This window comes from Bos indicus, chromosome 29 (assembly GCF_029378745.1).
Source record: "Bos indicus isolate NIAB-ARS_2022 breed Sahiwal x Tharparkar chromosome 29, NIAB-ARS_B.indTharparkar_mat_pri_1.0, whole genome shotgun sequence".
NCBI lineage: Eukaryota > Metazoa > Chordata > Mammalia > Artiodactyla > Bovidae > Bos > Bos indicus.
In genome coordinates, this window is record NC_091788.1 from 50496075 (window position 1) to 50509286 (window position 13212).

Here is a 13212-nt window from a genome sequence, read left to right on the forward strand (position 1 = left end):
GGGACATCCGGGGGTGTGTGAGGGGACATCCGGGATGTGAGGGGACATCCGGGGTGTGAGGGGACATCCGGGGTGTGTGAGAGGACATCTGGGGTGTGTGAGGGGACATCCGGGGTGTGAGGGGACATCCGGGGGTATGAGGGGACATCCGGGGGTGTGTGAGGGGACATCCGGGGTGTGAGGGGACATCTGGGGTGTGTGAGAGGACATCTGGGGTGTGTGAGGGGACATCCGGGTGTGAGGGGACATCCGAGGTGTGCGGGGACATCCGGGTGTGAGGGGACATCCGGGGTATGAGGGGACATCCGGGTGTGAGGGGACATTCGAGGTGTGCGGGGACATCCGGGGTATGAGGGGACATCCGGGTGTGCGGGGACATCCGGGTGTGAGGGGACATCCGGGGGTGTGTGAAGGTACACCTGGGGCTGTGAGGGGACATTCGGGGTGTGACGGGACATCTGGGTGTGAGGGGACATCCGGGTGTGCGGGGACTTCCGGGTGTGAGGGGACAGCCGGTGGAAATGGACAGCCGGTGTGAGGGGACATCCGGGGGTATGAGGGGACAGCCGGTGTTAGGGGACAGCCGGTGTGAGAGGACATTCCGGGTATGAGGGGACAGCCGGTGTGAGGGGACATCCGGGGGTGTCAGGGGACAGCAGGTTTGAGGGGACATCCGGTTGTGAGGGGACATCCGGGGGTGTGTGAGGGGACATCCAGGATGTGAGGGGACATCCGGGGGTGTGAGGGGACATCCGGGGGTGTCAGGGGACAGCAGGTGTGAGGGGACAGCCGGTGTGAGGGGACATCCGGGGGTGTCAGGGGACAGCAGGTGTGAGGGGACAGCCGGTGTGAGGGGACATCCGGGGTGTGTGAGGGGACAGCAAATGTGAGGAAACAGCCAGTGTGAGGGGACATCCGGGGGTGTCAGGGGACAGTAGGTGTGAGGGGACATCCGGTTGTGAGGGGACAGCCGGTGTGAGGATATCCGGGGTGTGTGAGGGGACAGCTGGGGGTGTGAGGGGACATCCGGGGTGTGAGGGGACAGCCGGTGTGAGGATATCCGGGGTGTGTGAGGGGACAGCTGGGGGTGTGAGGGGACATCCGGGGTGTGAGGGGACATCCGTGGTGTGAAGGGACAGCCGGTGTGAGGAGACAGCCGGTGTGAGGCTATCCGGGGTGTGTGAGGGGACAGCTGGGGGTGTGAGGGGACATCCGGGGTGTGAGGGGACAGCCTGTGTGAGGATATCCGGGGTGTGTGAGGGGACAGCCGGGGGTGTGACGGGACATACGGGGTGGGAGAGGACATCCCAGGGCGTAAGGGAAAATTCCTGCGCCTGCTCCTGAGGACCCGGCGGGCGGGGACGCAGTAGCAGCCGAGACTACGTTTCCCAGCAGGCGGCGCGCCATGCGTCACTTCCTGCGGCGCCCGCGGCGCGCGTGTGGGAGTGAGTAAGAGAGTGTTTACTTCCGGCCGCCGCCGCCGCGGGCTGAGGGCCGAGCAAGTCGGGCGGCGGGCGCGGCGGGCCCCGCGCAGCCATGGACTGGCTCATGGGGTGAGTCCGGCGACGGGGCGGGCGGGCCGGGCCGCGGGGCGCGCCGCGGGCGGCACCGGTGAAGGACATCCTACCGGGCGGGCGAGGGGCGACCCCGGGTCGGGCCCGGGGCCGGGGCTCCCTGGAGCGGGGTCGGGGCCGGGCCGGGAGCGGGCCCGCTTCCGGCCTGCAGTCGAGCGCTCGCGCCGAACGCCGCGTCCCGGGAGCCGGACCGGGGCCGGCGGCCACACCTCGCCGCTGGTTGTCGGGCGGCGGGGGAGGTCGGACCGGGGCTGCTCTCCGGTCGGCGCGGGGAACTTGCTTCTGCAAGAAATAACATTGATGCCGGCAGAGGACAGTTCTTTTAAAAGGAGGGAAAAGGAGCAAAACAAGCCAACTCTGCCAGCGTCCGCCGGGCGAGGTCGGCGGGCAGGGTGCGCTCGGCGCTTCCGCGGGCGGCCGCCGCAGGGCGGGGTAGGAAGGAAGCATCAGCACCGGGCCCGGGCCGGGCTCTCCCTCCCTCGGCGTGTGTTGGGCTTGCTGGAGGTTAGATCAACGTGCGGAACGTCACGTCGTCCTGCACAAGTTATTCTACCTGTTTCGGCCCTTTTTTCTTCTTTTCTTTCTTTCTTTTTTTTTTTTAACTTCTTGAGGATGAAGAAGGGCAGGCACTTCTCACCCAGTTGGGCGGTCCTTCGCCAGCCTGGCTCTAACGTGCACAGCGCTCCTCTGGAGTCAGGGTAGTTACTCTAGGGCCTTGGGGTGGGAGTGAGGGAGCGCTTGCCGTGTTGTTGGCCGGGGTGGGTGGAAGGCTTGTCTGGACACCGAAGTCCTGGAAGGGAGGCGAAAGGTCCCATGTACGTTTCATGTCAGTGTCTTATCAAGCTGTTGCTGGCGTAGACGGAGTGGAGGGTGCTGGCAGGATAGTCAGCATCAGATGAATGAGACCCTTCCCTGCTGGCAGGTCGGCTGCAGTCTAGTGAAGGGGGAGACCAGACAGCGTGAGGGAGGAATCAGAAGGCCAAAGACAGGTGCTGAGTGTGTCGGGGAGGACCTGGAGCTAGAGCGCAGGGGCCGGGACAGCACGGCGCTGTGGGGCAAGGCAGCTCACCTCGTTCCTTGCAGAGGCAGGACTCCAATTCCAGCCTTGCTGCTCAAGAGCTTTGTGACTCTAGGTGGTCACTTCTTCTCCAGACCTGCTTTTAAAAAGTCATCTGTAAAGTGGGAGCCGTGGTCCTTGTCACTTGGCACTGTGGAAGGGTACGCTGAGGTAACAGCAAAACGTGAAGCACAGTGCCCGGCCTTGGTGGGTGTAAGAGGAGGTGTTCGTAGGAGGCCTTCGTAGCTCACGGGCACCAAGCCTGGAGGGCAGGCAGCTGTGTTCATTCTGAATGGTGGGTGCTTGCTTCTGCCTTTATCAGGAGAGATGGTGTCTGAGCCCCCTGGCCTCCTGCTCGTTGGTTTCAGAGGAGCAGACTGCTGATTGGCTGAGTTGAATTCGCAGGCCTCCGTAACAGAGGGACCAGCCTGATGAGCGGGGTTGCCGAGGAGGCAGCTGATCATATTCTGTCTGTGTGATCATTCTGTGCTCGTGTCTGTAGGAAGCAGGTACTCTCTCTCTGGAAACTGACCAGCAGTCTGTTTTTCCTAACTGCCTAAGGTCTGTGCTTTATGGACTTTATTGTTATCATTGTGAACAACCAGAAATTTACTACAGCTCTTCTTGAGGCTCTTGTCAAGACTGAGCACCCAGGTGGTCATCTGGGCAAGGTCAGCAGAGCACTGATTTCCTCGTGCTTGCTGGCCGGTGCCCGTGTTGGAGGAAGACAGTTTTAAAAGGGATTGGCTTGGAGTTGCTGCCTCTGTGGTCTCTGCGGAGGGAAGGAGCCCTCACTGCTGCCTGGCTATAAAGTGGGCAGTTCTAAAGTGACTTGAGCTCTCAAGAAAGAGGTTAGGATGAAGTTTGCTTTTCTGTGTGTGTGTGTCTTTTTAAACTTGCTGGACTGCATGTCAGATTTGGTGAATCATGAATTCTTTCACGTCTCCTTAACTATGAACCCCCTGCTCCTTAAAAAGAAGGCGGAATGATCTCAGTCGTCAGGTTCTGATCTTGAGAACATGTTTCCAGGGTGAGTGTTCTGGGACACCAGAGCTGGGAGGGCCGGGGTGTCCCCTTGTCCATCCCACGAGTTTATCGAGCATCTGCTGTGACGTAGGAGGCTGCCAAGGCCCAGACTTCACAGCCATGGGGGATGTGAGTGGTGCAGACCCCGGTGTCTCCCACCCTGGCCCACCTGCTGCTCCACCCAGTGCCTCTCTGAGGAGGGCTGGCCAGAGGCAGGTGAGGGGCCTGGCTCCTGCCGACGCCCTTTACGTGCTCAGTGCTGGGACTGCCATTGGCCAGGTTGCAGCCTGGAAGAATCGAGGAAGTGTGTGTGTGTTTTACTATTTCTTGATATTTTTGTTAATTCACACCATTTGCTGTCAACCAGGTTGTTTGGAATAGAGTTTTCATGTTTTTCATGTTTTTTGTTCTTTTCAAAAGAAGGATTTTCTTTGCCTTCATTCATCTTGAGTGACAAAGTGTGGCCGCATGTGGAGTGGTGAATGGGGCGCCCTCCTCCTCTTGTGCTCGCCGTCCTGACCACAGCAGCGGCCAACAGACGGCTCTGTGAGCTCGCGTCCTCCCCGCCACTGTAGGGTCTTGCTGAGTGATGCTGGCAGCCTTATCTTCAGTTCTCCCTGCCGTGGCTGAGGAAAGTGAGGCCTGCAGGAAACCTGCTTGGGGAGCTGGAAGTGAAGCCAGCATGTTACGACTTGCTGCTGGGCTTTGCTGGGCTCACTTGCAGGAGAGCTTTGTGCCAGGCAGCTCACATCCGCCGTCTTCCTGTGCGTTTCCTCTGCTTGGCGTTGAGCCGGCCATTGAAGTCGGTGCGTGGTAGCTTTGTCCCTCGCCTTTTACAAAAGTAATTTCTAACTTGAAAGGGGCCATGACTTCTTGTGTGGTCACGCCTCTGGTCCTTGGCTCTGTCCTTTCTGGACAGCGGCTGACAGGCTGGTACCCTCCTCGCCCAGAGTGGAAGCTGCGTGAGCTGGGCCAGCGAGGGACCCACCCGACAGAGTGTAGTGGTTGGGGCGCCTTCACTGGCAGTGGCAGGCATCTGGGAGTGGTTGATAGCCGCACGGTTTATGTTTTACCCGACAGAGCCACTCCAGAAGCTTCCCAGCAGCATCTGGGAATGCAGGAGAGGAAATGCACTCCCTTCGCTTCTGCCTGGTGGGGCCCACAGGGTGAAGTTTGCAGGGACCTGCCCGCCAGGGCGGGGCCCGTGCACCCCGCCAGCCCCTGACTGGGGCGGCTCCCAGCCTTGATGTTGGTGCCTCCTGTTCTTCCCTGGAGGCAGGGGAGGCAGGAGAGGTGCAGGGTAGGGCTTCCTGGCTCTCCTGCTGAAGAGAGCGGCTCCTGGGCTGGTCACTTACTCCAGAGGGCGATGGGCTTGGCGCTTTGGGGCTGTGCCTAGGGTTTGCTGTGCAGACGGGGCCTCTCGGGCCCAGTGGCTCTGCCCGCAGGCCTCCTGTGCTCGAGTGAAGGGGACCCAAGCCTGTGGTTGCCACCCCTGTGGGTGTCTGAACTTGGTGTTGAGGTGTTGGTTTGCCTCTGGGGAGGATGTCGCGGTGGCTGGCTGTCAAATCCAATCATGAGAACACCCAGGCTGAACTTGAACAGCTTCATGGAGGTGTGATTTACATACCATAAAGTTTACTTGCGTTTGGTGTGCAATTAAGTAATTTTTAGTAAAATTGCAGAGTAGCGTGACCATCACCACAGTTTAGTTTGAGAACACTGTGTTCACCCCGAAAGAAGCCTGGTGCTCTGTGGCTCCCTGTTCCCACCCCAGCCCCGGGCGATGACTGCTGTAGGGTCCACGTCTGCACATCTGCCTGCTGGGCGGCTTTTGCAGAGGGGACGGAGGCACAGCACGTGCTCGTCGGTGAGCTGCTCGCGCAGCCCTGCCGTGGACGTCCTCCGCGCTGTTGCTGGTCTCGGCTGTCCCTCTGTTGCCGAGTGGTAATCCGTGGTGTGGAGACTCGTGTGTATCGCCTCTTCATGGACACCTGGCTCTTCCTGCTTTCCGCTGGTCCTGAGAGACGTTGCTGTGACCCAGCCTCTTTCAGCCAGCCCTGCGCCGGACGCTTCCCACCGGGAGACCTCCAGGCCCTGCTGTGTTCACCGTCTGGCATGGGCCAGGCCCTGAGCCCAGGATGAGATGGAGAAGAGAGTCTGTACTGTGTCAGGCTGCCGCTGGGGGCGCCGAGGGCCAGGCAGGTGGCTTGGGAGGGTGCATAGGAGCTTTCCAAGTAGGAGAGAGGGAAGGTCATGTCCCTGGGAGGAGGAATGGCCCGTGCAAAGGCACCGGGGCAGGAGCAGCAGTCGGGCGTGCGGCAGGTGGGCCTGGGCGGGTGTACCAATCCCTTCAAGGGGAGCCTCGGTCATGTGGAGTGTGCTCTCTCTTTTTGAAAAATTATTTACTTTTGACTGCACTGGGTCTCTGTTGCTGCACATGGGCTTTCTCTCATTGCACGCGGGGGCTTAGTTGCCCTGTGGCCTGTGGGATCTTACCTGACCAGGGATTGAACCCATGTTCCCTGCATTGGCAGGCGGAGTCTCAACCGCTGGACCACCAGGGAGGTCCATGCGGGGCCCTCGTGGAACGAGCCCCGTGTGTCTGCACACTTGGTGGTGACACGTCATTTCTCACTTGTCCTCCTGCTTGGAGGGTCTGCAGGGAACCCTTGCACTAAGCGTCCCCAGGGCTGTGCCGCTGGTGAGAGACTGGCGGATGGGAACCCAGCAGAGCCACAGGGAGCCCGGTGGGTGCTGAGCAGGGCCTGCCTTCCGCCTGGCAGATGCTCCTGGGGCAGCCTTAGCACCCCGTCCCAGCCGTTGGCCTTGCTTCTCACCCCTGCCCCGGTGTCACTGCCCTCTGGGCTCACTGAGGCCTCATCTCAGGATGCTGGAAAGCTGGGCTCACTGAGCCTCGTCTCAGGACGCTGGAAAGCGGGGCTCACCGAGGCCTCCTCTCAGGACGCTGGAAAGCTGGGCTCACCGAGCCTCGTCTCAGGATGCTGGAAAGTGGGGCTCACCGAGCCTCGTCTCAGGACGCTGGAAAGCGGGGCTCACTGAGGCCTCCTCTCAGGATGCTGGAAAGCGGGGCTCATCGAGCCGTCTCAGGACGCTGGAAAGCTGGGCTCACCGAGCCTCGTCTCAGGATGCTGGAAAGCGGGGCGGCACCAGGGCGCTGGCTGCCGGACTCGTCCAGTGCTCATGCTGGCCTGGGAGGCGCCTGCTCTGGCGGGTGCTGGCAGCCACCTCTGCGGATGCCTCTGTTGACGATCCGCCTGCACCAGCCTTTCCACGCTGCCCTTGCTGTGTCCTGGAAACTTGCTGTACCCAGGCCCACCTGGTTTTGTCGGGGAGGGGTTTGCGGGGTCCGAGAGGGAGGCCAGGCCTGGGCGCAGTGCGCTCGGCGGGGCGCCCTCTGCACCTGTGTGGAGCGCGTCGGCCCCGCGCCTGATGGTGACTTCTGCACGCATCCCCACGTCTGTTCCCAGCTGACTTGGCTGGAGGGCCTGCGCTTCTTTGTCTTCCTCCAGTTTGTTTTTCTTTCTGCCCAGCATTTCTCCCGGCCCGGGGCACCCCGGGCCGCATGCAGGGCTCTGCCCTGGAGTGGAGCCTGGGGATGGGGCTAGAAGCAGCTGGAACCGGAGGGTAGGCTGTGGACACTCAGATGAGGAGGGGCCGGGCTGTGCGGCTCTCCCTGCCTGGAGCCACATGCCTGGGGCCGCGGCCACGCTCTCTTGGCTTTCGTCTCTGAAGACGTCTCCTTGCTGGTGGGAAGCGTGGCTGTGCGTGCTCGCCTGCAGTGGCTGAGCCTGATGTCCCCCTGCTGCTGCTGGCGGGCTCCCCCAGAGGGTGGGTGCAATGCTGGGAAGTGGGGCGGGGTCCAATGAGGGGTTACACAAGAGCTGTTTAGTGGGGACTCTGAGGGGTCTTTGAGAAGTTGCTGTTTGAGCTAAGAGCTGGGGGATATGAATGGGGCTCAGGGCCCGGATGGTTGGGGGTTTGAATCCCCACTGCAGCGTCACAAGATGTCCTGTCTCACTTTCGAGAGCCTGTTTCATCCTCTGTGAAAGGGGCGGAGGATGCACAGTAACCTTCCCAGCGGGTGGTGGGAGGGTGCTCTGCGTCCACGTGGAGAAGGCCCCAGGTGCCCTCGGCGGTGCCTGTGTGCAAAGTGCGGGGGAGGGCTCTGCACACCAGGCCCCCAGCCCCCTGCCAGTGTCACCGCTTCCCGCCCTGCCGTGCTGCTGTGGCAAGCAGCCACCCTGGTCCTGGGCACGCGGCCCCTTCTGCAGCAGGCCTGGCTCTCGGGGTGACTCAGGAGGGAGCGAGGGTCCAGGGGCTCTGTGTTCTGCAGGTGCCTCATCCCAGCCCCTGCCGACCGCGCCCTCCATCTGTGACCCTCCGCTCGCTGCCCCTACCAGCACCCAGTGCCGCTCTGACGCTGTCCGCTCTCCTGCCCCCCAGGTGCTGCGGGAGCTGCCCGGCCGCTCCTTGGGCCTCCTCTCCCTCCGGGTGGCGGTGCCGGGTATGGAATTTGAAGTTCTGCGGCGGCGTGTCCTCAGGTCCGCGCCTTCCGCACTGAGAGCCCTCCTGGGTCGCCCCAGGGGCGCGTGCTGGGGCTGCGGGGCCGCCTGCAGGACTTTCTGCTGGCTCTGTCCTCACAGCAGCCACTCGGGTCCCAGGCTTAGCTCCCCCGTCTGTGTGGTCCAGCTCGTGGTCATGACTGGCCCCGGTGGTCCATCCCCCAAGTTCCTGGGGGCGTCTCAGAGGGAGGGCAGAGGAAGTGGTTATCACCTGTCCCGACTGCCTGTTAGTGAAAGTGAAAGTATTAGTTGCTCAGTTGTGTCCAGCTCTTTGCAACCCCATGGTCTGCCCATCGAATTCCGCGGGCAAGGTTCGGGAGTGGATAACCATTCCCTTCTCCCAGGAATCTTCCTGAAGGAAATAGCAGCCCACTCCAGTGTTCATGCTTGGAGGATCTCATGGACAGAGGAGCCTGTCAGGCTACCATCCATGGGGTTGCAAAGGGTCAGACATGACTGAAGCAACTTAGCACGGGCATTCCCTTCTCCCAGGGATCTTCCTGACTCAGGGATCGAAGCCGGGTCTCCTGCACTGCAGCAGATTCTTTACCGCTGAGCCACCAGGGAAGCCCTCAAGATACTGTAACGGGTTGCCATTTCCTACTCCAGGGGATCTTCCCCATCCAGGGATCCCACCCGTGCACTGCAGGTGGGTTACCACCGAGCCACCTGGGAAGCCGTTTAGTGAGGTGCTTCCAAAACAAACAGGCCTCTGGGCAGTGGCAGTTTTCATTCTGGGGCGGGGGGTGCCTCTCCCTTCCTGCCAGCCTGTGGGTTGGCGGGTGCAACCCCAGCGCAGAGCCTCTTCCTGTAGGGGCGCCTCTGCTGGACCGTCTCCCAGCTGGGGCTGCAGGGGAGGGTCCTCCCCGCTTCTCCAGCTGAGTGTGGCCTTGTCTGTCCCCACTTCTGGGCTGACTCGGTGGTGTCACCCGGAGGTCTTCCATGTGGCCATGGAACGGACCCCCTCTGGGAGGAAGGTGTCTGAAGGCGTGGGGCACACACCCCTCCCGGCCCCCGCTGCCTTGGTTGGTGGGTGTGCACGCTGGGCTCGGCAGCCACGCCTCGGAGTGGAAGAAAAATGTGGAAACCGGAGAGGGGCTTCCGAGTTGCCGGCCTGCTCCTTCTGGACGGGGCTTGCCGGGTCTCCAGAGCCCTGATCCACGCCAGCTCCAAGACCTTCATGCTTTTTGTGGCTTGGGTGAGCTCACCTCGTCGGGCCCTAACAGCTGCCAGGGGCTGGGAGTGGAGGGCAGGGAGCTGGGTGGGGGACCTGGTCTGTGGCCTTTACTGTTCTTCAGTCGCTAAGTCGTGTCTGACTTTTGGTGACCCTGTGACTCCAGTACACCAGGCTTTCATCTCCTTGACTGTCTTCCCGAGTTTGCTTAAACTCATGTCCTTTGAGTCAGTCAACCATCTCATCCTCTGTGTCCCCCCTCTCTTCCTGCCCTCAGTCTTTCCAGCATCAGAATCTTTTCCATTGAGTTGGCTCTTCACATCAGGTGGCCAAAGGACTGAAGCTTCAGCTTCAGCATCAGTCCTTCCAGTAAACATTGAGGGTGGACTTCCTTTAGGATTGACTGCTTTAGTCTTGCTGTCCAGAGGACTCTCGAGAGTCTTCTCCAACACCACAGTTGAAAGCATCAGTCCTTCAGCACTCAGCCTTCCCTGTGGTCCAGCTCTCACATCCGTACACGGCTCCTGGAAAAGCCACAGCTTTGACTGCACGGCCAGCACCGTGGTGTCCCTGCTCTTCAGCACTGTCTAGGTTTGTCTGCTGGAGAAGGCGATGGCACCCCACTCCAGTACTCCTGCCTGGAAAATCCCATGGACGGAGGAGCCTGGTAGGCTGCAGTCCGTGGGGTCGCTAAGAGTTGGACACGACTGAGCGACTTCGCTTTCACTTTTCACTTCCATGCACTGGAGGAGGAAATGGCAACCCACTCCAGTGTTCTTGCCTGGAGAGTCCTAGGGACGGCGGAGCCTGGTGGCTGCCGTCTATGGGGTCGCACAGAGTCGGACACGACTGAAGCGACTTAGCATAGCACAGGTTTGTCCGCACAGCATGACCCTCGTGGAATCCTTCGTTCCCGCTCCCACCCGTAGAAATGGGAGGGAGCCAGTTTCCTTGCTGTGTTGGGTGGAGGCTGTGGTTTCACACAGCCCAGAGGCCCCTGGTACAGGGGCGGCCCAGGAGGACTGGAGAGCTTGGCATCCTTCTTGGTCCTCACGTGCCAGGTGCTGGTTAGGACCAGACGGCTCTCTTGGGGGCATTGTCAGCCCTCTGGAAACGGAGCCTCTGAGTCTCTCAGAGAGGGACTTGAGCTGCTGAGTTTCAGCTTCTTTCCTGTGGGGCTAGCACTGACTTGCGCCTGTTTTTGGCTCCGCAGGGCCTGGGCCCCGGGTCAGGTGAGGGATCCTTGCGTTGGCCTTGCCGCAGCCCTGGGAGCAGGCTGCCTGCCGGCGGGGCTCAGCCCGGAGCCATCTCACCGTCCAGCTGGGCAGGGCCTGGAGCTGCGCCCCGCTGGGGTGCCGCTGGCTCCCGGTGGGCAGGAGTGCCACTCGGCGCAGGTGGGGAAGGTGCGGGTTGGCCCGCATCGGCCGTGGAGGCGGCAGCGAGACTGTTCCCTGGCTGGGCTGGGCGCGTGGGCCTCTGTGGTCACTCGCGGGCCTGCTCTTCACAGAGCCGTCTGGCTGCTTATGACTGAGGTGAGTCCTTGCTATTATGTTGGACAAAAAATTCCTTCAGTTTTTCAATGCTATAAAGAAAACGCAGGTTTTAATTTTCACCCAGAACTGTACTGAAGCGTTTTGTTCCACCGCCTCCTGCCATCTTTCAGGTAGTGGGGCAAGATGACCTCCCGATTTCATCTTTGTAAACCTTCTGTATCTTTTTGATACAGAACTGTTGCACCTGCCTTTTCACAGTCTGCCAGGGAATTGAATGTTTTCCATTTGCAGAATTTTTAACGACCAAGTAAAGGGAAATCTGAAGCTGCAGTGTCTGACGGATACAGAGATGAATCGGAACTTCCCAGCCGAGCTATAACAGGTTTTACCTGGTCATCACAGAAATGCATGGTCCTTCTGGCCAGCCCAGTATTGTAAGGGGATCTGATCCCAAGTGTTAGGATGAACAGGACTTATTCTTAAAGAGACAGGGAGGAGCAGAGACAGGAACTGGGAGGTGCTAGCTCCCAGCTAAGAGTGCTGTGTCCCTGGCCCGCCCAACTCTGTCTCCCTTGGGCTCAGGCTCTGCTGCCGAGGAGAGGGGGTGCGGCCATGAGGGAGCCCGAGCAGGGACCCCGAGGCGCAGCTGCGTGTGCGTGTGTCCAGGCCGAGGGAGCCGGGGGCCGAGTGTGCATCTGCGGGCTGCAGCCCCAGCAGGGCCTCGGGATGGACCAGAGCTCGTGCCCCTGCCCTCTCCTTCCTGGCTGTGTGTGCACATGCGCACGTGTACACACACACTCTCTCTCTCTCTCTCTCTCTGTGTCTCTGTCTCTGTGTTGGGACTGTGCGTGCCATTTAGTTGATTCTGTCGGGAAAGGAATTCCGTTCTCACTGCCCTCACAGTGTGGCTCCCAGTCCAGGCCGCATGTGGTCCCTGGGGCCGTGGGGAAGACGGCTGGGGCAGGGCACACGGAGAGCCTGGGGCAGTGTGGTCCTCCAGGTGAGCTTGCGCAGTGCCCGGCCCCTCCTGGGTGTTGGGAGCAAAGGCGGGAGGTGGGGCTGAGCTGTCCCGAGGTAGAGACTGTGGACATCTCGGCCCGCTTCCTGGTCCTCTGTCCTTTGGTCTCTTAGCTTTTGAAGGTGGTGAGAGCAAAGAAGGACTCCACAGAAGAAAGCGCAGGCCATGGCTGCCCCGGGCTGCCCTTCCTCTCCCTCCTCTCGGTTGCTGCCCGGGCGTGGCTGCCCCGGGCTGCCCTTCCTCTCCCTCCTCTCGGTTGCTGCCCGGGCACGGTATGACTCCCTGGGAGGACCACGTCCTCTCAGAGGACCTTCTTGCTGGGGGTGTGGGGCGGTTGGCGTCGTGAACGTCCTCCCTTGTCCGGCCGGCAGCGTGGTGTCCGGCGGCACGCAGGGCCAGGGCTGCCCATCTTCCTGAGCATCCCCGGCACGGGGTGTGCGCTGGCGGGGTGCGGCTTTTTCCCAGGACAGGGCTCTGTCCCTCCCCCTAGAGGAGGCGTGCCTCTGGTGGCCGGGGGAGCGTGTGGCCTCCCTTGCGGATGCTCTTCTCTCCCAGAGCATAGGAGCCTCACTCCCGCAGCCCAGCAGCAGGCGGGCACCAGAGCAGCTGGCCTCGGGGCGTTGGCCCCATGGGCTCCGGTCCCGGGAGAGGTGCCAGGAGTGGGGCTCGCTCCCAACCCCCGCCCTTGCCGCCCCGTCCGCAGGTCAGGTCAGCTCGGGGTCACTCACGGCTGCTCCCTGGGCCCTGGCGCCTGATGGGGAGGCTCCAGCCCCAGCCCTGCAGACTGGTTCTGGCTGGGAGGAGTTTTCTGCTCGGCGCCTGCTGTGTGGCAGGTGTTCTCGTGGCCGCGGTCATGTTCACTAGCTTCATGGATGTGGACGTGCTCACGCCCACCAAGCGCTGAGAGTGCCGGGGCACGCGGCGGAGGTCCTGTGGGTCCTGCCTGTCATCACAGGCTGTCCCCGCCCTCCCTGCCCAGCCCGCTCCCGCCTCCTGGAAGCAGGACGTCGGCTGGGTCCGTGTGGCCCCGTGCAGTGGCCCGGGTCTGGGGATGCTGTCTGCAGAGTGCCCCCACATGGCTCTGTGCTGTTGTGACGGAGACCCAGGCGCTTCTCCGGACGTGGGCCTGCAGCAGGGGTTGAAAATGCTTTGTGATGAAACCCTTGTTTTCAAGTACATTCTCTTGTTCCTGCTGGAAGGCCTCCTACCTTTTTGGCTGAAGAAGTGCTGGGCTCAGCTGAGTTCTGTTGAGAGCTCTGGCGTTTATAATCCATACAAAAATAAATG

At 61.4% G+C, this 13212-nt stretch overlaps 1 protein-coding gene across 1 annotated transcript in view; it reads left to right on the forward strand.

Moving 5' to 3' along the window:
* Positions 1-1426: 1426 nt before the first annotated feature.
* The window catches only part of MOB2 (MOB kinase activator 2), a 52887-nt gene continuing 41101 nt past the window's right edge, over positions 1427-13212 (forward strand). Inside the window, exon 1 of the mRNA XM_070782848.1 lies at positions 1427-1553. Within this exon, the coding sequence (XP_070638949.1) occupies positions 1537-1553 (17 nt within the window). The 5' untranslated portion in view covers positions 1427-1536. The remainder of the gene's footprint in view (positions 1554-13212) is intronic.